Source organism: Sphaeramia orbicularis, unplaced genomic scaffold, assembly GCF_902148855.1.
Source record: "Sphaeramia orbicularis unplaced genomic scaffold, fSphaOr1.1, whole genome shotgun sequence".
NCBI lineage: Eukaryota > Metazoa > Chordata > Actinopteri > Kurtiformes > Apogonidae > Sphaeramia > Sphaeramia orbicularis.
This window is the reverse complement of record NW_021941625.1, coordinates 151239-178073: the sequence shown is the minus strand read 5'-3', so window position 1 is coordinate 178073 and position 26835 is coordinate 151239. Positions and strand designations below refer to the sequence as shown.

Here is a 26835-nt window from a genome sequence, read left to right as displayed (position 1 = left end):
CCAGTGGTCATCAAAGACCAGACTGTCCATCAAGTGACCACACATGAGCCAGTGGTCATCAAAGACCAGACTGTCCATCAAGTGACCACACGTGAGCCAGTGGTCATCAAAGACTAGACTGTCCATCAAGTGACCACACGTGAGCCAGTGGTCATCAAAGACCAGACTGTCCATCAAGTGACCACACGTGAGCCAGTGGTCATCAAAGACTAGACTGTCCATCAAGTGACCACACGTGAGCCAGTGGTCATCAAAGACTAGACTGTCCATCAAGTGGCCACACGTGAGCCAGTGGTCATCAAAGACTAGACTGTCCATCAAGTGACCACACATGAGCCAGTGGTCATCAAAGACCAGACTGTCCATCAAGTGACCACACATGAGCCAGTGGTCATCAAAGACCAGACTGTCCATCAAGTGGCCACACATGAGCCAGTGGTCATCAAAGACCAGACTGTCCACCAAGTGACCACACATGAGCCAGTGGTCATCAAAGACTAGACTGTCCATCAAGTGACCACACATGAGCCAGTGGTCATCAAAGACCAGACTGTCCATCAAGTGACCACACATGAGCCAGTGGTCATCAAAGACCAGACTGTCCATCAAGTGACCACACATGAGCCAGTGGTCATCAAAGACCAGACTGTCCATCAAGTGACCACACATGAGCCAGTGGTCATCAAAGACTAGACTGTCCATCAAGTGACCACACATGAGCCAGTGGTCATCAAAGACCAGACTGTCCACCAAGTGACCACACATGAGCCAGTGGTCATCAAAGACTAGACTGTCCATCAAGTGACCACACATGAGCCAGTGGTCATCAAAGACCAGACTGTCCATCAAGTGACCACACATGAGCCAGTGGTCATCAAAGACCAGACTGTCCATCAAGTGACCACACATGAGCCAGTGGTCATCAAAGACTAGACTGTCCATCAAGTGACCACACATGAGCCAGTGGTCATCAAAGACTAGACTGTCCATCAAGTGACCACACATGAGCCAGTGGTCATCAAAGACTAGACTGTCCATCAAGTGACCACACATGAGCCAGTGGTCATCAAAGACTAGACTGTCCATCAAGTGACCACACATGAGCCAGTGGTCATCAAAGACCAGACTGTCCACCAAGTGACCACACATGAGCCAGTGGTCATCAAAGACTAGACTGTCCATCAAGTGACCACACATGAGCCAGTGGTCATCAAAGACCAGACTGTCCATCAAGTGACCACACATGAGCCAGTGGTCATCAAAGACCAGACTGTCCATCAAGTGACCACACATGAGCCAGTGGTCATCAAAGACTAGACTGTCCATCAAGTGACCACACATGAGCCAGTGGTCATCAAAGACTAGACTGTCCATCAAGTGACCACACATGAGCCAGTGGTCATCAAAGACTAGACTGTCCATCAAGTGACCACACATGAGCCAGTGGTCATCAAAGACCAGACTGTCCACCAAGTGACCACACATGAGCCAGTGGTCATCAAAGACCAGACTGTCCATCAAGTGACCACACATGAGCCAGTGGTCATCAAAGACTAGACTGTCCACCAAGTGACCACACATGAGCCAGTGGTCATCAAAGACTAGACTGTCCATCCAGTGGACATACAGATACCTAGGGGTCCACACTGATAGCCTTTGCTGGAAACCACACATAGAAAACCTGTGCAGTAAACTGCAGCAAAGCCTGTGTTTTTGAAGAGGACGAGGCTGTTTGGGGTCAGGGAGCAGATGATGCAGATTTTTGACAGAGCGATCTTAGAGAGCCTCATCACATATGACATCACAGCCTGGTACGGACACTGATCAGTCCAACTGAAGAACAGGCTGGACCATCTGCACAAAACAGCAACGAAGACTATAGGTCCGACAGAACATCAGTCCACAGATGATCTGTGGAACCAGTCGGTCATGAAACAAGCAACAACAATCTCTTCAGACCCGACTCATCCACTGTCGTCTGAATACGAACTTCTTCCATCAGGAAGTAGATTTCATATGTCAAAACTAACCGCCTTAAATTATCATTTTGTCCTAACGTCCATTAAGCTGCTGAACAAAGTTAAGAACTAGTGCAACAGAGCAACGAGCAACAAACACACAACACTGTAGCACGCAGCACTTTTTTCTGCACTTCAGGAGTGTGTATTTGTTCTGTGTTGGGATTGTGTCGTCCATGTGTGTGTTACATGACAGAAGAACTGTCTGTGTTCTAATGTGTCCATGTGACCATGTTTTTGATCCGCTTTGTGAAGCAGTGACATGTAGCACTGTGAACAACAGGAGTTTACCCCAGGGGACCATAAAGTTTACTTTACTTTACTTTACTTTACTTTATTTTGCTTTGCTTTGCTTTACTTTATTTTGCTTTGCTTTGCTTTATTTTACTTTACTTTACTTTACTTTATTTTACTTTGCTTTACTTTACTTTACTTTATTTTACTTTATTTTGCTTTGCTTTGCTTTACTTTACTTTATTTTGCTTTGCTTTGCTTTACTTTATTTTACTTTGCTTTGCTTTATTTTACTTTACTTTACTTTATTTTACTTTGCTTTACTTTACTTTACTTTATTTTACTTTACTTTACTTTATTTTGCTTTGCTTTGCTTTGCTTTACTTTATTTTACTTTACTTTACTTTATTTTACTTTGCTTAGCTTTGCTTTACTTTACTTTATTTTACTTTACTTTACTTTACTTTACTTTACTTTACTTTATTTTGCTTTGCTTTGCTTTGCTTTGCTTTACTTTATTTTACTTTACTTTACTTTATTTTACTTTACTTTACTTTATTTTACTTTGCTTTACTTTACTTTACTTTATTTTACTTTACTTTACTTTATTTTGCTTTGCTTTGCTTTACTTTATTTTACTTTACTTTACTTTATTTTACTTTGCTTAGCTTTGCTTTACTTTACTTTACTTTATTTTACTTTATTTTGCTTTGCTTTGCTTTACTTTATTTTACTTTACTTTACTTTATTTTACTTTGCTTTGCTTTGCTTTACTTTGCGTTGCTTTACTTTACTTTATTTTACTTTATTTTACTTTACTTTATTTTACTTTACTTTGCTTTACTTTATTTTACTTTACTTTACTTTACTTTGCTTTGCTTTACTTTATTTTACTTTATTTTACTTTACTTTATTTTACTTTACTTTATTTTACTTTACTTTGCTTTACTTTACTTTATTTTACTTTACTTTACTTTACTTTGCTTTGCTTTGCTTTACTTTACTTTATTTTACTTTATTTTACTTTACTTTATTTTACTTTGCTTTGCTTTATTTTGCTTTGCTTTGCTTTACTTTACTTTACTTTATTTTACTTTACTTTACTTTATTTTACTTTACTTTATTTTACTTTGCTTTACTTTACTTTATTTTACTTTACTTTATTTTTATTTTACTTTACTTTACTTTACTTTACTTTACTTTATTTTACTTTACTTTATTTTATTTTACTTTACGTTACTTTATTTTACTTTACTTTACTTTATTTTACTTTATTTTACTTGACTTGACTTGACTTTATTTTACTTTACTTTACTTTGCTTTGCTTTACTTTACTTTATTTTACTTTACTTTATTTTACTTTGCTTTGCTTTACTTTACTTTATTTTACTTTACTTTATTTTACTTTGCTTTGCTTTACTTTACTTTATTTTACTTTACTTTATTTTACTTTGCTTTGCTTTGCTTTACTTTACTTTATTTTACTTTGCTTAGCTTTACTTTATTTTACTTTGCTTTGCTTTGCTTTACTTTGCTTTATTTTACTTTACTTTATTTTACTTTACTTTATTTTACTTTGCTTTGCTTTACTTTACTTTATTTTACTTTGCTTTGCTTTGCTTTACTTTATTTTACTTTGTTTTGCTTTGCTTTGCTTTGCTTTGCTTTACTTTGCTTTGCTTTACTTTACTTTATTTTACTTTACTTTATTTTACTTTGCTTTGCTTTATTTTACTTTATTTTACTTTACTTTACTTTATTTTACTTTACTTTATTTTACTTTGTTTTACTTTGCTTTGCTTTACTTTATTTTACTTTACTTTGCTTTACTTTACTTTATTTTACTTTACTTTGCTTTGCTTTGCTTTGCTTTACTTTACTTTATTTTACTTTACTTTATTTTACTTTACTTTGCTTTATTTTACTTTACTTTATTTTACTTTACTTTGCTTTGCTTTACTTTACTTTATTTTACTTTACTTTACTTTACGTTATTTTACTTTACTTTATTTTACTTTACTTTATTTTACTTTACTTTATTTTACTTTACTTTATTTTACTTTACTTTGCTTTACTTTACTTTACTTTACTTTACTTTATTTTACTTTACTTTATTTTACTTTATTTTACTTTACTTTATTTTATTTTACTTTACTTTACTTTATTGTACTTTACTTTACTTTATTTTACTTTACTTTATTTTACTTTACTTTATTTTACTTTACTTTATTTTACTTTACTTTACTTTACTTTACTTTATTGTACTTTACTTTATTTTACTTTACTTTATTGTACTTTACTTTACTTTACTTTATTTTACTTTGCTTTACTTTACTTTATTGTACTTTACTTTACTTTACTTTGCTTTACTTTATTTTACTTTACTTTACTTTATTGTACTTTACTTTGCTTTGCTTTGCTTTACTTTATTTTACTTTGTTTTGCTTTGCTTTGCTTTGCTTTACTTTGCTTTGCTTTACTTTACTTTATTTTACTTTACTTTATTTTACTTTGCTTTATTTTACTTTATTTTACTTTACTTTACTTTATTTTACTTTACTTTATTTTACTTTGTTTTACTTTGCTTTGCTTTACTTTACTTTATTTTACTTTACTTTGCTTTACTTTACTTTACTTTATTTTACTTTACTTTACTTTGCTTTGCTTTGCTTTGCTTTACTTTATTTTACTTTACTTTATTTTACTTTACTTTGCTTTATTTTACTTTACTTTATTTTACTTTACTTTGCTTTGCTTTACTTTACTTTATTTTACTTTACTTTACGTTATTTTACTTTACTTTACTTTACTTTATTTTACTTTACTTTATTTTACTTTACTTTATTTTACTTTACTTTGCTTTACTTTACTTTACTTTATTTTACTTTACTTTATTTTACTTTATTTTACTTTACTTTACTTTATTTTACTTTACTTTACTTTATTTTACTTTACTTTACTTTATTTTATTTTACTTTACTTTATTGTACTTTACTTTACTTTATTTTACTTTACTTTACTTTATTGTACTTTACTTTATTTTACTTTACTTTATTGTACTTTACTTTACTTTATTTTACTTTGCTTTACTTTACTTTATTTTACTTTACTTTACTTTATTGTACTTTACTTTACTTTGCTTTACTTTATTTTACTTTACTTTACTTTATTGTGCTTTACTTTACTTTACTTTACTTTACTTTGCTGATCCGAACACGTTGAAGCGACGGAGGCGTTGACCAGCCCACTCTGTTTAGACTGAGATGACTCATGCCCCGTTTCCACCGCACGGTATCGGCTCGACTCGACTCGACTCGGCTCGACTCGACTCGACTCGGCCTTTTTGTGTTTCCATTACAAACAAGGACCTGGAATCTGGTACCTTGTTCTAGTTTTTTGGTATCACCTCTGTCGAGGTTCCAGGACCGGGGACCAGATACTAAACCGTGACGTATAAACACTGCAGACCACTGATTGGTCAGACAGTTGTCTCTGTGCCCCGCCCTTTTCCATAAACACATGTGTTAGTGGACAGTCAATCTGTGGCTCCATGAATCACATGAGACCAGATAAACCAGACCCGGGTCGCTCCAGGAGCTTCAGTCTGTGGTGGAAGACGGAAAAATTCAGATGAGACAACATGCAATGAGCGAGTTTATCAGCAACTCTGAGCAGACAACATGGAAGTAACGCACTGCATCGCTATGACGACCAGGTACTGTAAAGTGGGTAGTATCTGGAATGGAAACGGTCTGAGGGAATACTGAGTGGAGCTGAGCCGAGCCGAGCCGGTTCCACGTAGTGGAAACGCGGCAATAGAGGCGTGTCCTCCAGGAGACACGCCCAAGGTTACGCGACAGAAACTCAAACACGGGAGACAAAATGAAGGTGTATTTAAGCCCAGCTTAAAGCAGACGTTCTACAAGGTTCATCCAAACCTGCTCCTGTGTCTGGACTGGACTGTCGGATCAGGATCCTTCAGGTCCTGGGATGACGGGGGTCTCAGACCAGGAGTCGGATGGATCTGTTCCTGGAACGTCTGATTCTGTGATTCAGGGTTTTTATGAACGGGATTGTTTTGGAGTCTTTGGGCGTTGGTCTGGACCTCCGAACCCCCTACAGGTCCTTTCTGGTGGGGTCTGTATGGTCCAGAATCGGCCTCATCCTTTGGGGTCCTAAAGGGACAGAACAGTGTCAGAAAATCTTCTCCTGAAGTTGAAAACACAACAGAGGAATGCGTGACAGTTGATCGAGAAACAATTTCCTTCTAAACAACAGCACGGGTGTTCCCCAAGGCCTGATCCTGGACCCACTGGTTCTTGGTCTGTGTGGTTTATTGACCAGGGTTGTTAAAACTGGATAAACCTAGAACCAGTCTGAACAGTCACCTCTGAATTCAGTCACAAAAACTGAAAATGAAGGATTTGGTTCTTTTAGCTCTGACCTACCTACGGCTGCTAACGCTAACACGACAACAGATTCAGAATATGATTGGCGGCCATCTTGGCCGAGCAAATAACAGTCCAATCAAATTCACCTGTTGGACTGTTTGTTGGTTCAGTTAAATTCAGACCAGGTGGGTTTTCCCTTCGTCAGTACCTGTGCACCTCCTGAGTCCGGAGCGTCGCAGATGTTGGAGCCGAGGTCGGAGGTGCAGCGCCGCTCTGGGCTCCGTTCTCCACCGCTGACGTCCCCCCATCTGTCCAGCCCTCTGCCGCTGCTTCACCCCATCTGACCTGTGACCCCTGTGGGGTCTGGGGGGCCCAGGGGCTCTGGGGGCTCTGGGGGCTCTGGGGGTTCGGGGGTCCGCCCCCCCCCTGCCGGGGCCTGGTGGTGGGGCTGCTCTCTGGACTCTTCTCCATCACCGTGTGCAGGTGACCGTCTGCACTGAACGAAGCCTTGGCTGAAACAGAACAGGTGCAAATAGAGGCGGGGTCTACTGACACACCTGGAACCTGCATCTACAGAGGGAGGCGGGGTCTACTGACACACCTGGAACCTGCATCTACAGAGGGAGGCGGGGTCTACTGACACACCTGGAACCTGCATCTGCAGAGGGAGGCGGGGTCTACTGACACACCTGGAACCTGCATCTGCAGAGGGAGGCGGGGTCTACTGACACACCTGGAACCTGCATCTACAGAGGGAGGCGGGGTCTACTGACACACCTGGAACCTGCATCTGCAGAGGGAGGCGGGGTCTACTGACACACCTGGAACCTGCATCTGCAGATGGAGGCGGGGTCTACTGACACACCTGGAACCTGCATCTACAGAGGGAGGCGGGGTCTACTGACACACCTGGAACCTGCATCTACAGAGGGAGGCGGGGTCTACTGACACACCTGGAACCTGCATCTGCAGAGGGAGGCGGGGTCTACTGACACACCTGGAACCTGCATCTGCAGATGGAGGCGGGGTCTACTGACACACCTGGAACCTGCATCTGCAGATGGGGGCGGGGTCTACTGACACACCTGGAACCTGCATCTGCAGAGGGAGGCGGGGTCTACTGACACACCTGGAACCTGCATCTACAGAGGGAGGCGGGGTCTACTGACACACCTGGAACCTGCATCTGCAGAGGGAGGCGGGGTCTACTGACACACCTGGAACCTGCATCTGCAGATGGAGGCGGGGTCTACTGACACACCTGGAACCTGCATCTGCAGATGGGGGCGGGGTCTACTGACACACCTGGAACCTGCATCTGCAGATGGGGGCGGGGTCTACTGACACACCTGGAACCTGCATCTACAGAGGGAGGCGGGGTCTACTGACACACCTGGAACCTGCATCTACAGAGGGAGGCGGGGTCTACTGACACACCTGGAACCTGCATCTGCAGATGGAGGCGGGGTCTACTGACACACCTGGAACCTGCATCTGCAGAGGGAGGCGGGGTCTACTGACACACCTGGAACCTGCATCTACAGAGGGAGGCGGGGTCTACTGACACACCTGGAACCTGCATCTGCAGATGGGGGCGGGGTCTACTGACACACCTGGAACCTGCATCTGCAGAGGGAGGCGGGGTCTACTGACACACCTGGAACCTGCATCTACAGAGGGAGGCGGGGTCTACTGACACACCTGGAACCTGCATCTGCAGAGGGAGGCGGGGTCTACTGACACACCTGGAACCTGCATCTATGGAACATTTACCTGAAGCAGAAGACATAGAACCACTGGAGTGACGCCAGGAACCCTTCTGCAGAGACCTGAAGGAAGAACCACAGGTTAGACTGGACTGGACTGGACTAGATTAGACTGGACTGGACTGGACTAGACTAGACTAGACTAAAATGGACTGGACCGGACTAGACTGGACTGGACAGGACAGGACAGGACTGGACTAGACTGGACTAGACTGGACTATACTAGACTGGACTGGACTAGACAGGACTGGACTGGACTGGACTAGACTGGACTAGACTAGACTGCAGTGGACTAGACTAGACTGGACTGGACTAGACTAGACTAGACTAGACTGGGCTAGACTGGGCTAGATTAGACTGGACTGGACTGGATTAGACTAGACTAGACTAGACTGGACTGGACTGGAATGGACTAGATTAGACTGGACTGGACTGGACTCAACTCGACCAGACTGGACTGGACTAGACTGGATCGGACTGGATTAGACTGGACTAGATTAGACTGGACTAGATTATTTTAGACTGGACTAGACTGGACTAGACTAGACTACTTTAGACTAGATTAGACTAAATTAGACTATCTTAGACTGGACGAGTTTAGACCTGGTTCTGACGTCAGGGACCTAGCGTGGTCTAGGCTGGACTAAACTAGTTTAGACTAGACTGGACTGGACTGGACTAGTAGAGACCTGGTTCTGGTTCTGACCTCAAGGACCTAGCATGGTCCAGGCTGGACTGGACTAGTTTAGACTGGACTAGTTTAGACCTGGTTCTGACCTCAGGGACCTAGCGTGGTCTAGGCTGGACTAGTTTAGACTGGACTAGTTTAGACCTGGTTCTGGTTCTGACCTCAGGGGCCTAACGTGGTCCAGGCTGGACCAGGAGTTGGGTCTCTCGTGGCGTTCGTGGTTCCTGATGGCGGCATAGCTGTCGCTGCGTCTGGGCGGAGCTGGCGCCCCCAGCCCCGCCCCCTGGCCCCAGATTGGACCCACGCTGTGTCTGTTTGACGTGCTGCTGTCGCCATGGTAAAAGGCCCCGCCCACTGATCCTGGAACCAGTCAGATGTGTTGTAGGTTAGAGAACTATAAAAAAGTGGGCGGAGTTCCCAAGATGTCTGAATGAGCTGGACGTTAACCATTGGTTAGTTTTTGTTTTGGAGGTTTTTGAGATTCGACTGACTGTGTTAGCTCTGTGGAAAAAGAAGTGACCATATTTGATCAACATTAGGCATGATGGGTAAGTCAATGCTAATGTCAATGCTAATGCTAACGTAAAAACAGTAAAAAAAGACAAACATCTAAAAAAAAAAAATCATTTAAACTGAGAGAAAAATATGAGGGCAATCTGTGGAAACAAAGAAGAAATAAACAGGAAATAAACAAGAAATAAACAGGGAATAAACAGGAAACAAACAGGAAATAAAAAGGAAACAAAAAGGAGATAAATAGGAAATAAACTATGGAATCACAGGAGTGCCAAAATTAAAAGGAAATAAATGTGGAAATAAAAAGAGAATCAGTAAAAGAAATTTGGAAATAAAGAGAATCAATAAAATAGATTTGGAAATAAAAAGAGAATCAATAAAAGAAATTTGGAAATAAAGAGAATCAATAAAAGAAATTTGGAAATAAAAAGAGAATAAATACAAGAATCAATAATAAAAAAATATACAAATGCAGTCATATCATTGCTTTTGCTTATTCCATTTTGACATTGTCTACCATTTACGTTTTGACATTGTCTACCATTTACGTTTTGACATTGTCTACCATTTGCGTTTTGACATTGTCTTTTCCATTTACGTTTTGACATTGTCTTTTCCATTTACGTTTTGACATTGTCTTTTCCATTTGCGTTTTGACATTGTCTTTTCCATTTACGTTTTGACATTGTCTTTTCCATTTACGTTTTGACATTGTCTTTTCCATTTGCGTTTTGACATTGTCTTTTCCATTTGCGTTTTGACATTGTCTACCATTTGCGTTTTGACATTGTCTTTTCCATTTACGTTTTGACATTGTCTACCATTTACGTTTTGACATTGTCTACCATTTACGTTTTGACATTGTCTACCATTTGCGTTTTGACATTGTCTTTTCCATTTACGTTTTGACATTGTCTTTTCCATTTGCGTTTTGACATTGTCTACCATTTGCGTTTTGACATTGTCTTTTCCATTTGCGTTTTGACATTGTCTTTTCCATTTGCGTTTTGACATTGTCTTTTCCATTTATGGTTACGCATTTGGGCAGACGCTTTTTTCCAAAGCGACTTACAGGGGAAAACCAATTAAATCACTCAATCAATCAAATTTTATTTATATAGCGCCAGATCACAAGAAAGTTATCTCTTGACATTTTATATATAGAGTTGGTCCAAACCAGACTCTAAGCCAATTTACAGAAACCCAACAGAATCCTCCAGGAGCAAACACTTGTGACTGGTGACAGTGGCGAGGAAAAACTTCCCTTTAACAGGCAGAAACCTCGAGCAGACCCAGACTCCTGGAGGATGGCCGTCTGCCTTGACCAGTTGGGGTTAAAGAGAGAGAGTAGAGAAGGGGAAAAAGAGAGAGCGATAGAGATAGGGACTGGGGGAGAGGGGGAGAAGGGGGGAGTAGGGGGAGACACATGGAGGCGGTTGAGGATAAGTGAGTGGTGACGATGAGGGCAGGGAAGAGGCCGGACCACCGCAGCAGGTCCAGAGATAATCGTGAAAGAATCTGTGGTTGTCCTGGGAAAAACCTTATTAGAATATTTAAAATGGAATGTTTGAAAGTGCTAGGATAGGAGGTGCTCTCGGAAGAGCTGGGTCTTCAGGAGCTTCTTGAAGATAGGCAGGGATGACTCTGTTCTTGTAGCACTTGGTAGAGCGTTCCACCAACGTGGAACGACCCATGAAAAGAGCCTGGATTGTCTTGTACAAGGTCTGGGGACCACCAGACTACGTTCCCCAGACGAGCGGAGTGGTCGTGGGGCGACATAAGCTTTATTAGTGCACCTAAGTAGACAGGAGCAGACCCACGGAGAATTTTGTAGGCTAGGATTAAAGATTTGAATTTGATGCGGGCAGCTATGGGTAGCCAGTGTAACTCAATGAGTAAGGGGGTGACATGTGCCCTTTTAGGCTGATTGAAGACCAGACGCGCTGCTGCATTCTGGACCATCTGTAGTGGTTTGACAACACAAGCTGGGAGGCCCGTTAGAAGAGCATTGCAGTAGTCAAGACGGGAGATAACCATAGTCTGCACCAGGAGCTGGGTGGCCTGTTCGGTTAGGTATGGCCTGATCTTTCTTAGGTTGAACAGAGTGAAACGGCATGATCGGGTGACAGAGGCAACGTGATCCGTGAAGGTCAACTGATTATCAATCATGACTCCCAAGTTACGTACTACACTGGTAGGAGCCAGAGGTATGGAGTCAATAGTGATGGAGATGTCCAGCTGTATGGTTGGCTTAGCTGGGAAGAGCAGCAGTTCAGTTTTGGACAGGTTCAGCTGAAGGTGATGGGCTTTCATCCATGCAGATATGTCAGAGAGACAATCTGAGATCCGCACTGAGACTGTGGAGTCATCAGGTGGGAATGACAGATAGAGCTGGGTATCATCAGCATAGCAATGATATGAGAAGCCGTGTGAGTGGATGATCTGACCCAGTGAGGTGGTGTATATGGCAAAAATGAGGGGGCCCAACACAGAGCCTTGGGGGACCCCCGTGGTGAGGTCTTTTCCATTTACGTTTTGACATTGTCTTTTCCATTTGCGTTTTGACATTGTCTTTTCCATTTACGTTTTGACATTGTCTTTTCCATTTACATTTTGACATTGTCTTTTCCATTTACGTTTTAACATTGTCTTTTCCATTTGCGTTTTGACATTGTCTTTTCCATTTACGTTTTGACATTGTCTTTTCCATTTGCGTTTTGACATTGTCTACCATTTGCGTTTTGACATTGTCTTTTCCATTTACGTTTTGACATTGTCTACCATTTACGTTTTGACATTGTCTACCATTTACGTTTTGACATTGTCTACCATTTGCGTTTTGACATTGTCTTTTCCATTTACGTTTTGACATTGTCTTTTCCATTTGCGTTTTGACATTGTCTACCATTTGCGTTTTGACATTGTCTTTTCCATTTGCGTTTTGACATTGTCTTTTCCATTTACGTTTTGACATTGTCTTTTCCATTTGCGTTTTGACATTGTCTTTTCCATTTACGTTTTGACATTGTCTACCATTTACGTTTTGACATTGTCTTTTCCATTTACGTTTTGACATTGTCTACCATTTACGTTTTGACATTGTCTACCATTTACGTTTTGACATTGTCTACCATTTACGTTTTGACATTGTCTTTTCCATTTACGTTTTGACATTGTCCTTTCCATTTACGTTTTGACATTGTCTTTTCCATTTACGTTTTGACATTGTCCTTTCCATTTGCGTTTTGACATTGTCTTTTCCATTTACGTTTTGACATTGTCTTTTCCATTTACGTTTTGACATTGTCTACCATTTACGTTTTGACATTGTCTACCATTTACGTTTTGACATTGTCTACCATTTACGTTTTGACATTGTCTTTTCCATTTACGTTTTGACATTGTCTACCATTTACGTTTTGACATTGTCTTTTCCATTTGCGTTTTGACATTGTCTTTTCCATTTACGTTTTGACATTGTCTTTTCCATTTGCGTTTTGACATTGTCTTTTCCATTTACGTTTTGACATTGTCTTTTCCATTTACGTTTTGACATTGTCTTTTCCATTTACGTTTTAACATTGTCTTTTCCATTTGCGTTTTGACATTGTCTTTTCCATTTACGTTTTGACATTGTCTTTTCCATTTGCGTTTTGACATTGTCTACCATTTGCGTTTTGACATTGTCTTTTCCATTTACGTTTTGACATTGTCTACCATTTACGTTTTGACATTGTCTACCATTTGCGTTTTGACATTGTCTTTTCCATTTACGTTTTGACATTGTCTTTTCCATTTGCGTTTTGACATTGTCTACCATTTGCGTTTTGACATTGTCTTTTCCATTTGCGTTTTGACATTGTCTTTTCCATTTACGTTTTGACATTGTCTTTTCCATTTGCGTTTTGACATTGTCTTTTCCATTTACGTTTTGACATTGTCTACCATTTACGTTTTGACATTGTCTTTTCCATTTACGTTTTGACATTGTCTACCATTTACGTTTTGACATTGTCTACCATTTACGTTTTGACATTGTCTACCATTTACGTTTTGACATTGTCTTTTCCATTTACGTTTTGACATTGTCCTTTCCATTTACGTTTTGACATTGTCTTTTCCATTCACGTTTTGACATTGTCCTTTCCATTTGCGTTTTGACATTGTCTTTTCCATTTACGTTTTGACATTGTCTTTTCCATTTACGTTTTGACATTGTCTTTTCCATTTGCGTTTTGACATTGCTTTTACCTGATGGCTCAAGCTGTCAATCAAATGGCTGTGGGCGGGTCTTTCTGTCCAGGATAACTAGTCGATACCTGATCAGACGATTCCTGTTTGACAGTGGCTATGCAGTAGCTCTGTTTATGTGTTAGCTCTCAGCGCGGGAGACCAGAAGTAGCGTCACGGACAAGACGTAGACGCGCATACACATTTATCTGTAGTTAAAAGAGGGAAAGTTAAATATGGTTGACGTGGACGAATTGAGAAGAGGCGTTCAACGAGAATTATTAGCAATTGCTCGGTATGTGGAGGAAAATTTTCCAACGGACTATATTTTAAGGTTGGTGGAAGATGTAATGGAAAGTCTTGGAGAAATATCTGCACTGATGAATGCAGACATGGTTCTAGTTGACACGTGTGTATGCGCGTCTACGTCTTGTCCGTGACGCTACTTCTGGTCTCCCGCGCTGAGAGCTAACACATAAACAGAGCTACTGCATAGCCACTGTCAAACAGGAATCGTCTGATCAGGTATCGACTAGTTATCCTGGACAGAAAGACCCGCCCACAGCCATTTGATTGACAGCTTGAGCCATCAGGTAAAAGCAATGTCAAAACGCAAATGGAAAAGACAATGTCAAAACGTAAATGGAAAAGACAATGTCAAAACGTAAATGGAAAAGACAATGTCAAAACGTAAATGGAAAAGACAATGTCAAAACGTAAATGGAAAAGACAATGTCAAAACGTAAATGGAAAAGACAATGTCAAAACGTAAATGGAAAAGACAATGTCAAAACGCAAATGGAAAAGACAATGTCAAAACGTAAATGGAAAAGACAATGTCAAAACGCAAATGGAAAAGACAATGTCAAAACGTAAATGGAAAAGACAATGTCAAAACGCAAATGGAAAAGACAATGTCAAAACGTAAATGGAAAAGACAATGTCAAAACGTAAATGGAAAAGACAATGTCAAAACGTAAATGGAAAAGACAATGTCAAAACGTAAATGGAAAAGACAATGTCAAAACGCAAATGGAAAAGACAATGTCAAAACGTAAATGGAAAAGACAATGTCAAAACGTAAATGGAAAAGACAATGTCAAAACGCAAATGGAAAAGACAATGTCAAAACGCAAATGGAAAAGACAATGTCAAAACGTAAATGGAAAAGACAATGTCAAAATGGAATAAGCAAAAGCAATGATATGACTGCATTTGTATATTTTTTATCATTGATTCTTGTATTGATTCTCTTTTTATTCCCAAATTTCCTTTATTGATTCTCTTTTTATTTCCACATTTCCTTTATTGATTCTCTTTTTATTTCCACATTTATTTCCTTTTAATTTTGGCACTCCTGTGATTCCATAATAAACAGGAAACAAACACAAAACAAACAGGAAACAAACAGAAACAAACAGAAAACAAAGAGGACATAAACAGGAAACAAATAGGAAACAAACAGAAAACAAACAGGAAATAAACAGGAAATAAACAGAAAACAAACAGGAAATAAACATGAAACAAATAGGAAACGAACAGAAAACAAACAGGAAACAAACAGGAAATAAACAGAAAACAAACAGGAAACAAAAAGGAAATAAACAGGAAACAAACAGGAAGAAAACAGGAAACAAACAGGAAATAAACAGGAAACAAATAGGAAACAAACAGAAAAACAGGAAACAAACAGGAAATAAACAGGAAACAAATAGGAAACAAACAGAAAACCAACAGGAAACAAACAGGAAACAAACAGGAAATAAACAGGAAACAAACAGGAAATAAACAGGAAACAAACAGGAAACAAACAGAAAAACAGGAAACAAACAGGAAATAAACAGGAAACAAATAGGAAACAAACAGAAAACCAACAGGAAACAAACAGGAAACAAACAGGAAATAAACAGGAAACAAACAGGAAATAAACAGGAAACAAATAGGAAACAAACAGAAAACAAACAGGAAACAAACAGGAAATAAACAGGAAGCAAACAGGAAGCAAACAGGAAACAAACAGAAAACAAACAGGAAATAAACAGGAAACAAATAGAAAACAAACAGGAAATAAACAGGAAACAAAGAGGAAACAAACAGGAAACCAAGAGGAAACAAACAGGAAATAAACAGGAAACAAACAGGAAATAAACAGGAAACAAACAGGAAATAAACAGGAAACCAAGAGGAAACAAACAGGAAATAAACAGGAAACAAACAGGAAACAAACAGGAAATAAACAGGAAACAAACAGGAAACAAACAGGAAATAAACAGGAAACAAACAGGAAACAAACAGGAAATAAACAGGAAACAAACAGGAAAAAAACAGGAAGCAAACAGGAAGCAAACAGGAAACAAACAGAAAACAAACAGGAAATAAACAGGAAACAAAGAGGAAACAAACAGAAAACCAACAGGAAACAAACAGGAAACAAACAGGAAATAAACAGGAAACAAACAGGAAATAAACAGGAAAACAAGAGGAAACAAACAGGAAACAAACAGGAAAACAAGAGGAAACAAACAGGAAATAAACAGGAAACAAAGAGGAAACAAACAGGAAACCAACAGGAAACAAACAGGAAACAAACAGGAAATAAACAGGAAACAAACAGGAAATAAACAGGAAACAAAGAGGAAACAAACAGAAAACAAACAGGAAACAAACAGGAAATAAACAGAAAACAAACAGGAAACAAATAGGAAACAAACAGAAAACAAACAGGAAACAAACAGGAAATAAACAGGAAAAAAACAGGAAGCAAACAGGAAGCAAACAGGAAACAAACAGAAAACAAACAGGAAATAAACAGGAAACAAACAGAAAAACAGGAAACAAACAGGAAATAAACAGGAAACAAAGAGGAAACAAACAGGAAACCAACAGGAAACAAACAGGAAATAAACAGGAAACAAACAGGAAATAAACAGGAAACAAACAGGAAATAAACAGGAAACAAACAGGAAATAAACAGGAAACAAACAGAAAACAAACAGGAAATAAACAGGAAACAAACAGAAAAACAGGAAACAAACAGGAAATAAACAGGAAACAAACAGGAAACAAACAGGAAATAAACAGGAAACAAACAGGAAACAAACAGGAAACAAACAGGAAACAAACAGGAAACAAACAGGAGATGTAGAACCCCCTTCATGTCCTTCAGGTCCATCAGGTCCTTCAGGTCCATCAGGTCCTTCAGGTCCATCAGGTCCTTCAGGTCCATCAGGTCCTTCAGGTCCTTCAGGTCCTTCAGGTCCATCAGGTCCATCAGGTCCATCAGGTCCATCAGGTCCATCAGGTCCATCAGGTCCACCAGGTCCATCAGGTCCATCAGGTCCATCAGGTCCATCAGGTCCATCAGGTCCCATCAGGTCCATCAGTTCCTTCAGGCCCATCAGGTCCTTCAGGTCCATCAGGTCCTTCAGGTCCATCAAGTCCTTCAGGTCCTTCAGGTCCATCAGGTCCTTCAGGTCCATCAGGCCCATCAGGTCCTTCAGGTCCTTCAGGTCCATCAGGTCCATCAGGTCCTTCAGGTCCATCAGGTCCTTCAGGTCCAGGGTCTACAGGACAGTTCAGACTCAAATATAAATGACTGAATCTGGTCTTTCATTAAATCTGTGGAACAGGAAGCTCACCTTGCAGGTGTGGGTTTGGCCCTGCCTTGGCCCCGCCCCCTCTCAGCTCCTGCTCCTGCTGAGCGTCGTAAACCGTCCGGAAGTATCGGACGTCCTCCTGCCGCGCCTCTGCTCCGCCTCCTCTCTGAGGGACGGTCTCCAGCGAATAGGAGCGCTCGGCGCCGAAGGAGGGGGCGGAGCTCAGGTACTCTGGGATACTGGAGCTGGTGGAGACCGACGAGTAGGCGGAGTCCCGTTTGTTGTGGAGGAGGTCGATGCTATTGGACGACCTGGAACACAGAGGGAGGAGCCTAAGTCACCCACACGGTCGACACGTTTGACCGGTGGCGGTCTGAGGCGCCGGCGGCGTACCTGGAGGAGGACAGCTGTTGACAGGACGAGTAGGCAGGGTGGGGTCCGCCGTGGACGTGGCGCTGCTGGGTCCCAGGGCGGAGCTGGGAGGACGGGGGCGGGTCCAGGCTGTCCATGCTGCCCCTGGAGCTGTACTGGTCCGGACTCTTCCTCAGACTCCCACCGCCGGAGTCGAAGCCGGCGGAAAGGTCGGACACACTGAGAGACACAGTGACATCATCAGCGGGGGGGGGTCAAAGTCAATGTCAGCAATGACCACACAAAGACAGGAGGTAATGTGGGACACGCCCACTGGAGGGGGTGGGGCGGGGTCAAAAGGTTCGGAAGTTCAGCTGGAATTCTGATTAACACGTCAGTATCATCTGTAGCATGGGAAAGCCGTCAGACCCTGGTGGGAGTTTTGGTTCTGGACCGGGTCAGCGCTGGAGCTGGCCTGTGACATTAGCCTGTGTGTACGCTCCGAACTGGGCTGAGCTGAAGTTCATGAACAGTTTCCTGTCAACCATACCATACTTAGATACTCATCAACTTATTCCAGCTGGTGACTGTGTGTAATTAATCCCATTTTAGGTCGATCCTCAAATCGCCCAGTTAGAACTCAAACAGCCCAGTTTGTTGTGGTCAGATGTGTCTGACCTGTGGAGAGGCCTGTGTCCCACTAAGAGGGAAGGTTCTTTGTTTTCAGCTGTCCACCACACCTACTCACACACTGATTCTTTCCTTCTACATGAGTCCGTGCTCCCCTTGGTAACAGAATGTGATTACAGTAGTACAGTCATGTGGGATCATGCTCCTGTTCCACTGGTCTGAACCTTCTCCAACCACAGACCTGGCAGATTCAGATGGACACTCAATCCACTTCTTCTGTCACATGAATCTTTTATTGCCTTTATTAATGTTGAAATAGATTTATTTTTAGAACCCAATGTGAACAAAGACAGCTCCCCTCCCCTCTCTGCTTTGGGAGGCTCTCGGAGCTTACCTGAGGGGGCAGATCATCTCCTACAATGCATCGGTCCACGGGGCAAACACAACTTTCACAACTCATCTCTGGAGTAGATAAAGCCCATGCTTCTTCTCCAACCCCGGAGCGATATAAACAGCGAATGATGCATCAGGTTGAATTTGACATGCTTTCAACTGGACAGGCAGAACGGGCTTTGTTCAAAAACAGACATATGTCATATGAAACCAAGTAAAGCTGGTGCCCACAGTCTGAGACAGACTTCCACTGCACATAGAAGTCAGCAAACTGAATCTGAGAGGGGATTATTATCAGAGCCTTTAGATACCAATAAGGAACCCCAGGATTTTTATTCTAATTTATATACATCTGAACACCCCTCCGATCTGAAACTAATGGATATGTTTGTTGGTGGTCTGGATATACCTACAGTGGATGAGAATGTAAGACACTCTGTACACAGCCCCGTGTCCTTAAATGAAACGACTAAAGCTGTCACATGCAGAGTGGGAACTGCCCAGGCCCACACGACTTTTCTACAGAATTTCATAAAAAGTTTATAGTAAAATTAAGTCCTTTGCTCAAAGATGTCTTCGATGTTAGTGTAAAAGCCCAATCCTTACCCCCAGCTCTACGCCAGGCATCATCTGTACTTCTGAAAAAGGGCAAGGATCCCTGTAATAGTTCCTCCTACCGTCCAATAAGTCTCCTTCATGTGGATGTTAGCATACTGGCTACAGTGTTGGCTCTCCGTCTTGAATCTGTTTTGCCCTCCATAGTATCACCTGACCAAACTGGATTCATCAAAAACAGGCAGTTGTTTTTTAGTGTCAAGCGTGTATTTAACATCGTTTACACATCGTCTTCTTCAGTGTCCAGAGGTGCTTTTATCCTTGGACGCTGACAAAGCTTTTGATCACATGGAATGGAGTTATCTGTTTCATGTTCCTAAGCGGTTTGGTTTTGGAGATGCTTTGATCTCTCGGGTAAAATTGTTGTACACTTCCCCTCTGGCTTCAGTTAGGACTAATGATACTTATTCAACACATTTCCCTCTGCGGTGTGGGACTAGACAGGGTTGCCCCTTATCTCCATTGCTTTTTGCATTGGTAATGGAACCTCTTGCAGCCACTATTAGGAATCATACTGATATCAAAGGGATCTTCAGAGCAGATAAGGAGCACAAAATTTCTTTGTACGCGGATGACATCCTTCTTTACATATCTGACCCCCTCACGTCTATTCCACATATTCTTTCTATCCTCAAAGTTTTTGGTAGTTTTCCAGGGTATAAACTCAACCTTGACAAGAGTGAGCTCCTACCCGTTAATGTGGCTGCTAGTCAGATCTCATTTCATTCTAAACCATTTAAAGTGACCAATAATAGACTCAATTATCTTGGTGTATCTGTTACAAAGTTTCATTCTCAGCTTGTGAAGGCCAATGTTACTCCACTTCTAGAGCGTACCCAAAGGGATCTAGCCCGATGGTCCACATTGCCTTTATCATTAGCTGGACAAATTAGTACAGTTAAAATGAATATCCTTCCTAAGTTCTTATTTTTATTTCAGTGTATTCCATGTTTTCTTACCAAAACATTCTTTACAAAACTTGATGGTGTTATTTCATCTTTTATTTGGAATAATAAAACACCTAGGATCAGGAAGCTGTTTTTACGAAGACCTAAAATATACGGTGGAATGGCTCTACCAGATTGTCAGATCTGTTACTGGGCTGCTAATATCAAATGTTTCCTATACTGGTGTTGGGACACAACATCCTCCACAGATCTTCCAGGCTGGCTACAAATTGAATCTAGTTCTTGCAGCCCAATCTCACTTACGGCCCTTTTGTGTTCTTCTGTTCCTTTGCATTCACCTCAGACCTGCCAAAATCCAGTAGTTCTCCACTCCCTAAGGATCTGGTCTCAGTTCCGTAAACACTATGCTCTAGTTTCCATGTCCATTCACGCTCCTATCACGGCAAATCATCTATTCCCAGCCTCACTCTTAGATAATGCATCCACACAGTGGCTGAAAAATGGAGTGTTAAATGTTAGTATGTTGTATAAGGATGACATCTTCATGTCATTTGACCAGGTCAGACAGGAGTTTGATCTACCAGCTCAAATGTTTTCAGATACTTACAAGTCAGACATTTTATACAGAATCACTTTAATCAGTTTCCTTCGTGACCTCAGACATCATCCTGTGATTTAAACCTAGAAATTCAGCCTGAGATCAGGGAACCATATCAAAACTACACAGATATTTACCTCCGCCAAGGAGGTTATGTTTTTGCCAGGGTTTGTTTGTTTGTTTGTTTGTTTGTCTGTTTGTTTGTTTGTTTGTTTGTCTGTTTGTTTGTTTGTTTGTCTGTCCGTTAGTGTGCAACATAACTCAAAAAGTTATGGACAGATTTGGATGAAATTTTCAGGGTTTGTTGGAAATGGGATAAGGAAGAAATGATTAAATTTTGGTGGTGATTGGGGGTGGGGGAGCCCACGGGGGGGCCCACTGATCAGCCTTGGCGGAGGTCTGCGCTCTCCGAGTGCTTCTAGTTTTGACATGGAATGTTCCTCTTTGACAATAATAAAAGAAAACTGGGAGAAGGACATGGGCACAAATATGACTGGTGATCAGTGGTTACGTATACTTGAAAGAATCCACTCTACTATTTGTGCAGGACAGTCTTATTCAGTTTAAAGTGTACACCGACTGCACGTGTCTACAGTTAAGTCGTCCAAATTCACCCAGGACTTCATCCTATTTGGGACAGATGTGGACAGGCACCTGCGACTGTCTTTCACACTTTCTGGTCATGTTCAAGTCTAACCACAGTCTGGTCTTCAATATTTGAAGTATATTCAGTCACTTGTGGTCTGACCATTGCTCCGTGCCCTTTTGTCGGACTTTTTGGAGAACCATTAGAAGATCTCCCTCTACAAAGGCCACAATTAAATAGTATGGCCTACTCCTCCCTTTTAGGACGGAGACTCATTCATTCATTCATCCATTAATTTTCTGAACCCGTTTTATCCTCACTAGGGTCACGGGGGTGGAGCCTATCCCAGCTACATATGGGCGAAGGCGGGGTTCACCCTGGACATGTGACCAGTTCATCACAGACTGAACATATACAGACTAACAGTCCCATTCACACCTGTGGACACGGACACTCCTTCTTTTAAAGTGGAGGAATAACAACCCCCCCCTTTGGCAGATGGATATGTGACGTCATGTTTTTTCTAAAAATAGAAAAGATTAGATTCACATTGAAGGGCTCACTGGGGAAGTTTAAGGTGGTATGGAAACCTTTCATTTCTTCTGTAGAACAGCTGACCATGCACCTCGACTCCGGTTAATGTGTTTGTGTACAAAAAGTTTGTGATTTCACAGTGGAACCCTTTTTTTTTTTTTTTTTTTTTTCTTGTCTGGTGGCTTATTCCTCTGTTATATGTCTCAGTGTTTGTCTTATTTGTTGCATGTTTGGAAAACTAAAAATGAATAAAAAATACACTGACAAAAAAAAAAAAAAAAAGGTTCGGAGGTTCAGTTCACACTGTTGTCCCTTTAGGAACCATCACACTTAGCATTAGCGTTAGCATTAGCATTAGCATAGGAGGAGCAGTGAGTGGCCTTTGGAGGAACTGGACCGACTCCAGACCTTCATCAGTACCAGGTCCAGGACTCCAGACCCTCATCAGTACCAGGTCCAGGACTCCAGACCCTCATCAGTACCAGGTCCAGGATTCCAGACCTTCATCAGTACAAGGTCCAGGACTCTAGACCTTCATCAGTACCAGGTCCAGGACTCTGGGCCTTCATCAGTACCAGGTCCAGGATTCTAGACCTTCATTAGTTCCAGGTCCAGGATTCCAGACCTTCATTAGTACCAGGTCCATGACTCTAGACCCTCATTAGTACCAAGTCCAGGACTCTAGACCTTCATCAGTACCAGGTCCAGGACTCCGGGCCTTCATCAGTACCAGGTCCAGGACTCCAGACCCTCATCAGTACCAGGTCCAGGACTCCAGACCCTCATCAGTACCAGGTCCAGGATTCCAGACCTTCATCAGTACAAGGTCCAGGACTCTAGACCTTCATCAGTACCAGGTCCAGGACTCTGGGCCTTCATCAGTACCAGGTCCAGGATTCCAGACCTTCATTAGTACCAGGTCCATGACTCTAGACCCTCATTAGTACCAAGTCCAGGACTCTAGACCTTCATCAGTACCAGGTCCAGGACTCCGGGCCTTCATCAGTACCAGGTCCAGGACTCCAGACCCTCATCAGTACCAGGTCTAGGACTCTGGACCTCCATAGATGTGTTTGAATGGAGGGTCAGAACAGGAAGTGGACTGACCTTTGACCTGAAGCTGAAGGAACTAAAACATCTGACCAGTGTTTGTTAAAGTTTATATATTTTTTGAAAATAAACTCAGTGTTCTCTGATGTTCTGTTTGTTCTGTTTGTTCTGTTTGTTCCGTTTGGTTTGACCATCTTTGTTGATCGTTGTCGTTTCAGTTTGGTTTAAAACTCGTGTAATTCTGGAATAGACGAAACCCAAGGAGAGAACCCTGAGGAACTCCACAACATATAAACCATGTAGAAGGTTTGGAACTTGTATGACTACACCCTGTGTTTACGCTCTAAGCTTTAGGGGTTCTTCAGGTCTAGTTCTGGTCTAGTTCTGGTCTGGGTTCTAGTCTGGGTTCTAGTTCTGCTCTGGGTTCTAGTTTTGGTCTGGGTTCTAGTTCTGGTCTGGGTTCTAGTCCTGGTCTGGGTTCTAGTCCTGGTCTGGGTTCTAGTTCTGCTCTGGGTTCTAGTCCTGGTCTGGGTTCTAGTCCTGGTCTGGGTTCTAATTCTGCTCTGGGTTCTAGCTCTGGTCTAGGTTCTAGTTCTGGTCTGGGTTCTAGTCCTGGTCTGGGTTCTAGTCCTGGTCTGGGTTCTAGTTCTGGTCTAGGTTCTAGTTCTGGTCTGGGTTCTAGTCCTGGTCTGGGTTCTAATTCTGCTCTGGGTTCTAGCTCTGGTCTAGGTTCTAGTTCTGGTCTGGGTTCTAGTCCTGGTCTGGGTTCTAGTTCTGCTCCGGGTTCTAGTCCTGGTCTGGGTTCTAGTTCTGCTCTGGGTTCTAGTTCTGGTTTGGGTTCTAGTCCTGGTCTGGGTTCTAATTCTGCTCTGGGTTCTAGCTCTGGTCTAGGTTCTAGTTCTGGTCTGGGTTCTAGTCCTGGTCTGGGTTCTAGTTCTGGTCTAGGTTCTAGTTCTGGTCTGGGTTCTAGTCCTGGTCTGGGTTCTAATTCTGCTCTGGGTTCTAGCCCTGGTCTAGGTTCTAGTTCTGGTCTGGGTTCTAGTCCTGGTCTGGGTTCTAGTTCTGCTCTGGGTTCTAGTCCTGGTCTGGGTTCTAGTTCTGGTCTGGGTTCTAGTCCTTGTCTGGGTTCTAGTTCTGCCCTGGGTTCTAGCTCTGGTCTAGGTTCTAGTTCTGGTCTAGGTTCTAGCTCTGGTCTAGGTTTCTAGTTCTGCTCTGGGTTCTAGTCCTGGTCTGGGTTCTAGTTCTGCTCTGGGTTCTAGTTCTGCTCTGGGTTCTAGTTCTGCCCTGGGTTCTAGTCCTTGTCTGGGTTCTAGTTCTGCCCTGGGTTCTAGCTCTGGTCTAGGTTCTAGTTCTGGTCTAGGTTCTAGCTCTGGTCTAGGTTCTAGTTCTGCTCTGGGTTCTAGTCCTGGTCTGGTTCTAGTTCTGCTCTGGGTTCTAGTCCTGGTCTGGGTTCTAGTTCTGCCCTGGGTTCTAGTCCTGGTCTGGGTTCTAGTTCTGCCCTGGGTTCTAGCTCTGGTCTAGGTTCTAGTTCTGGGTTCTAGTTCTGGTCTGGGTTCTAGTCCTGGTCTTGGTTCTAGTCCTGGTCTGGGTTCTAGTTGAACGGTTCTCCTGTGTGCTGTGTTGTCGGTGGTCTGTGGTGCGTTCGTGGTGCGTTTGTGGTGTGTTTGTGGTGCGTTCGTGGTGCGTCGGACCTGGCGGTGTAGTTGTGATGCCAGACGCTGCTCGCGGCGTCCGTCGACTCCAGACGACCGTCGCCGAGCTTCGTCGAATGCCACGAGTGCGGACGAGACGGCGGTTCACCGCGTCTGTAAAAAAACCAGAGGTCCTTGAACACACCGTCAAAGAAAAGTCCAGTCCTTCTGTTCTGAGTTTGACCGTTCCACACCAACTTCATTTAAAAAGCACCTGAAGAACCTGACAGCCGGCCAAAGCGCCGAACACCAAACATAAACCAAGGGATTAAATCAGTAAATAAAACTAGTGATAACACGGGGGTTAAGCGGGCTAAGAGCAACAAAATACGACCATTATTAAAACAAAGACAAACTAAAATCTGTTAAAAACAGCATAAAAAAAACCAGACATGTCACTCACTGATTAAAAGTTAATGTGAAAAAGTGACCATGTGACCAGGGTGGAAGGTTCCGACCAATCAGACGAACTCACAGACGACAAACAAAACAGAGGGTGTTAGCGGCGGAGTCCGCCAAGTTTGGTGACGTTACATAAGATCATTTTATAATTATATTATAAGAACAGTTCTAAGTAGAAGTGTGTTCTGTTCCATTCTAGTCATGTCACCTCAGATGTTTCTGTTAATGTGTCGTACGAAGTAAAAGACAAACTTCTGAACAGCTGGAACTTGTGGACCTTGAACGCCTCATACTTCTGTCCTGCAGTTCAAACACACCAGGACTTCATGGTGCGTTCAGCAGTGACAGCAGTCAGAGGAGGCAGGGGAGGCGGAGCCTCCCTTGTCAATCTTGAAAAGAAAAAAAACTTGACTCTAAAATATAATAAATGTTGACAGTTGTCAGCTGGTATGTCCTATAAACTCATTTTCCATTCAAATCCAATATTGTTATTATTATTATTATTATTATTATTATTATTATTATTTTTTGTCAGTTAGAATATCAGAATTTCCACATGCTGCGTTCAAATACAGGAGGAGGCAGCGCTGTGCTGTGCCTCCAGCAGAACTGTCTCCTCCCCTCATGAACTCTGCTGGTACCAGTGAAAATACTGTGGCTGTCCCTCTGTATGTCACAGTTAAATGCTTTCAAACACTCTGATTCTATGCTCTGTCCTTCCATAATCTGCAGAACGTATGGAATGTATTTGTGTAATGTGTTTAGGCTCACAGATTCATCCTAAAACCGCAGTGAAACAGTCACTAGTGGAGGCAGACAGTACCCCTGCCTCATGGTAGATGGTACCTGTGAGTCCACAGATTCATGCGCTGATAATCTTCTTCGTTCTTTTTTACACACTTTAATTCTCCAGGATCGGTGCATGGACTTCATGTACAAACAAAGGTCAGACCATAAACTTTTGTTATTTTTAGTTTGAAATGGCTCTTTTGAAGGTTTCCTGTTGACTTCCTGCCGGTCTACCTATGCTGACCTGATGCAGAACCCATATACCCAGGCCGTTCCTTTGGCTCACTGTCTCTGTTCCAGTTTCTCGGACCACCATGTATGTGTAGATCTGGTTCTGACAGAGTCAGTGCCCCCCCACACATGAACCCCACTGCACGTCACTGGTGCACCTTTAAAGTGCACACGTTTCTATTTGTTTCTTATTTCCAACCTTTTAAATCCTTAGATGATCCAATCTAACCATGTTCCATCAGGTTCTACATCTGCAGATTTAGAACATTCGGACGGGTTCTCCTTAAAGGCAGTGGTTTTGTTGGCCCATGGTCCCTGAACGCCCCGTTTCCAGGTTCACACAATGACTGACATTTGGGTTCCAGAGTGAAAAGGTTCAGCTTGAAATGAAGTTTTTCCAGACAAAGAACCTGATTGTTCTCCATAGAAGGTTCCTTCTAGAACAGTGAAGGTCCTGTTCTCCCAATCTGAACATGAGCCTGGGGCTGAGAACCAAAGGAGGGAACCTCACAGAACCCCCCCCGTCCCAGGGAACGTCCAACCAACACCCTTCCACACATTTACAACAGTTTGACTGGAACCAGTTTAGAAAAGGTTCCTCTCATACTGGACAGAACC

At 42.1% G+C, this 26835-nt stretch overlaps 1 protein-coding gene across 1 annotated transcript in view; it reads right to left on the bottom strand.

Moving 5' to 3' along the window:
* LOC115416574 (protein Shroom3-like) overlaps positions 1-25648 on the bottom strand; it is a 38209-nt gene extending 12561 nt beyond the window's left edge. Inside the window, 7 exon segments of the mRNA XM_030130386.1 lie at positions 6191-6427; positions 6852-7155; positions 8417-8472; positions 9259-9457; positions 17482-17750; positions 17833-18030; positions 24796-25648. Of these exon segments, the coding sequence (XP_029986246.1) occupies positions 6191-6427; positions 6852-7155; positions 8417-8472; positions 9259-9457; positions 17482-17750; positions 17833-18030; positions 24796-24998 (1466 nt within the window). The 5' untranslated portion in view covers positions 24999-25648.
* Between the last annotated feature and the right edge of the window lie 1187 nt (positions 25649-26835).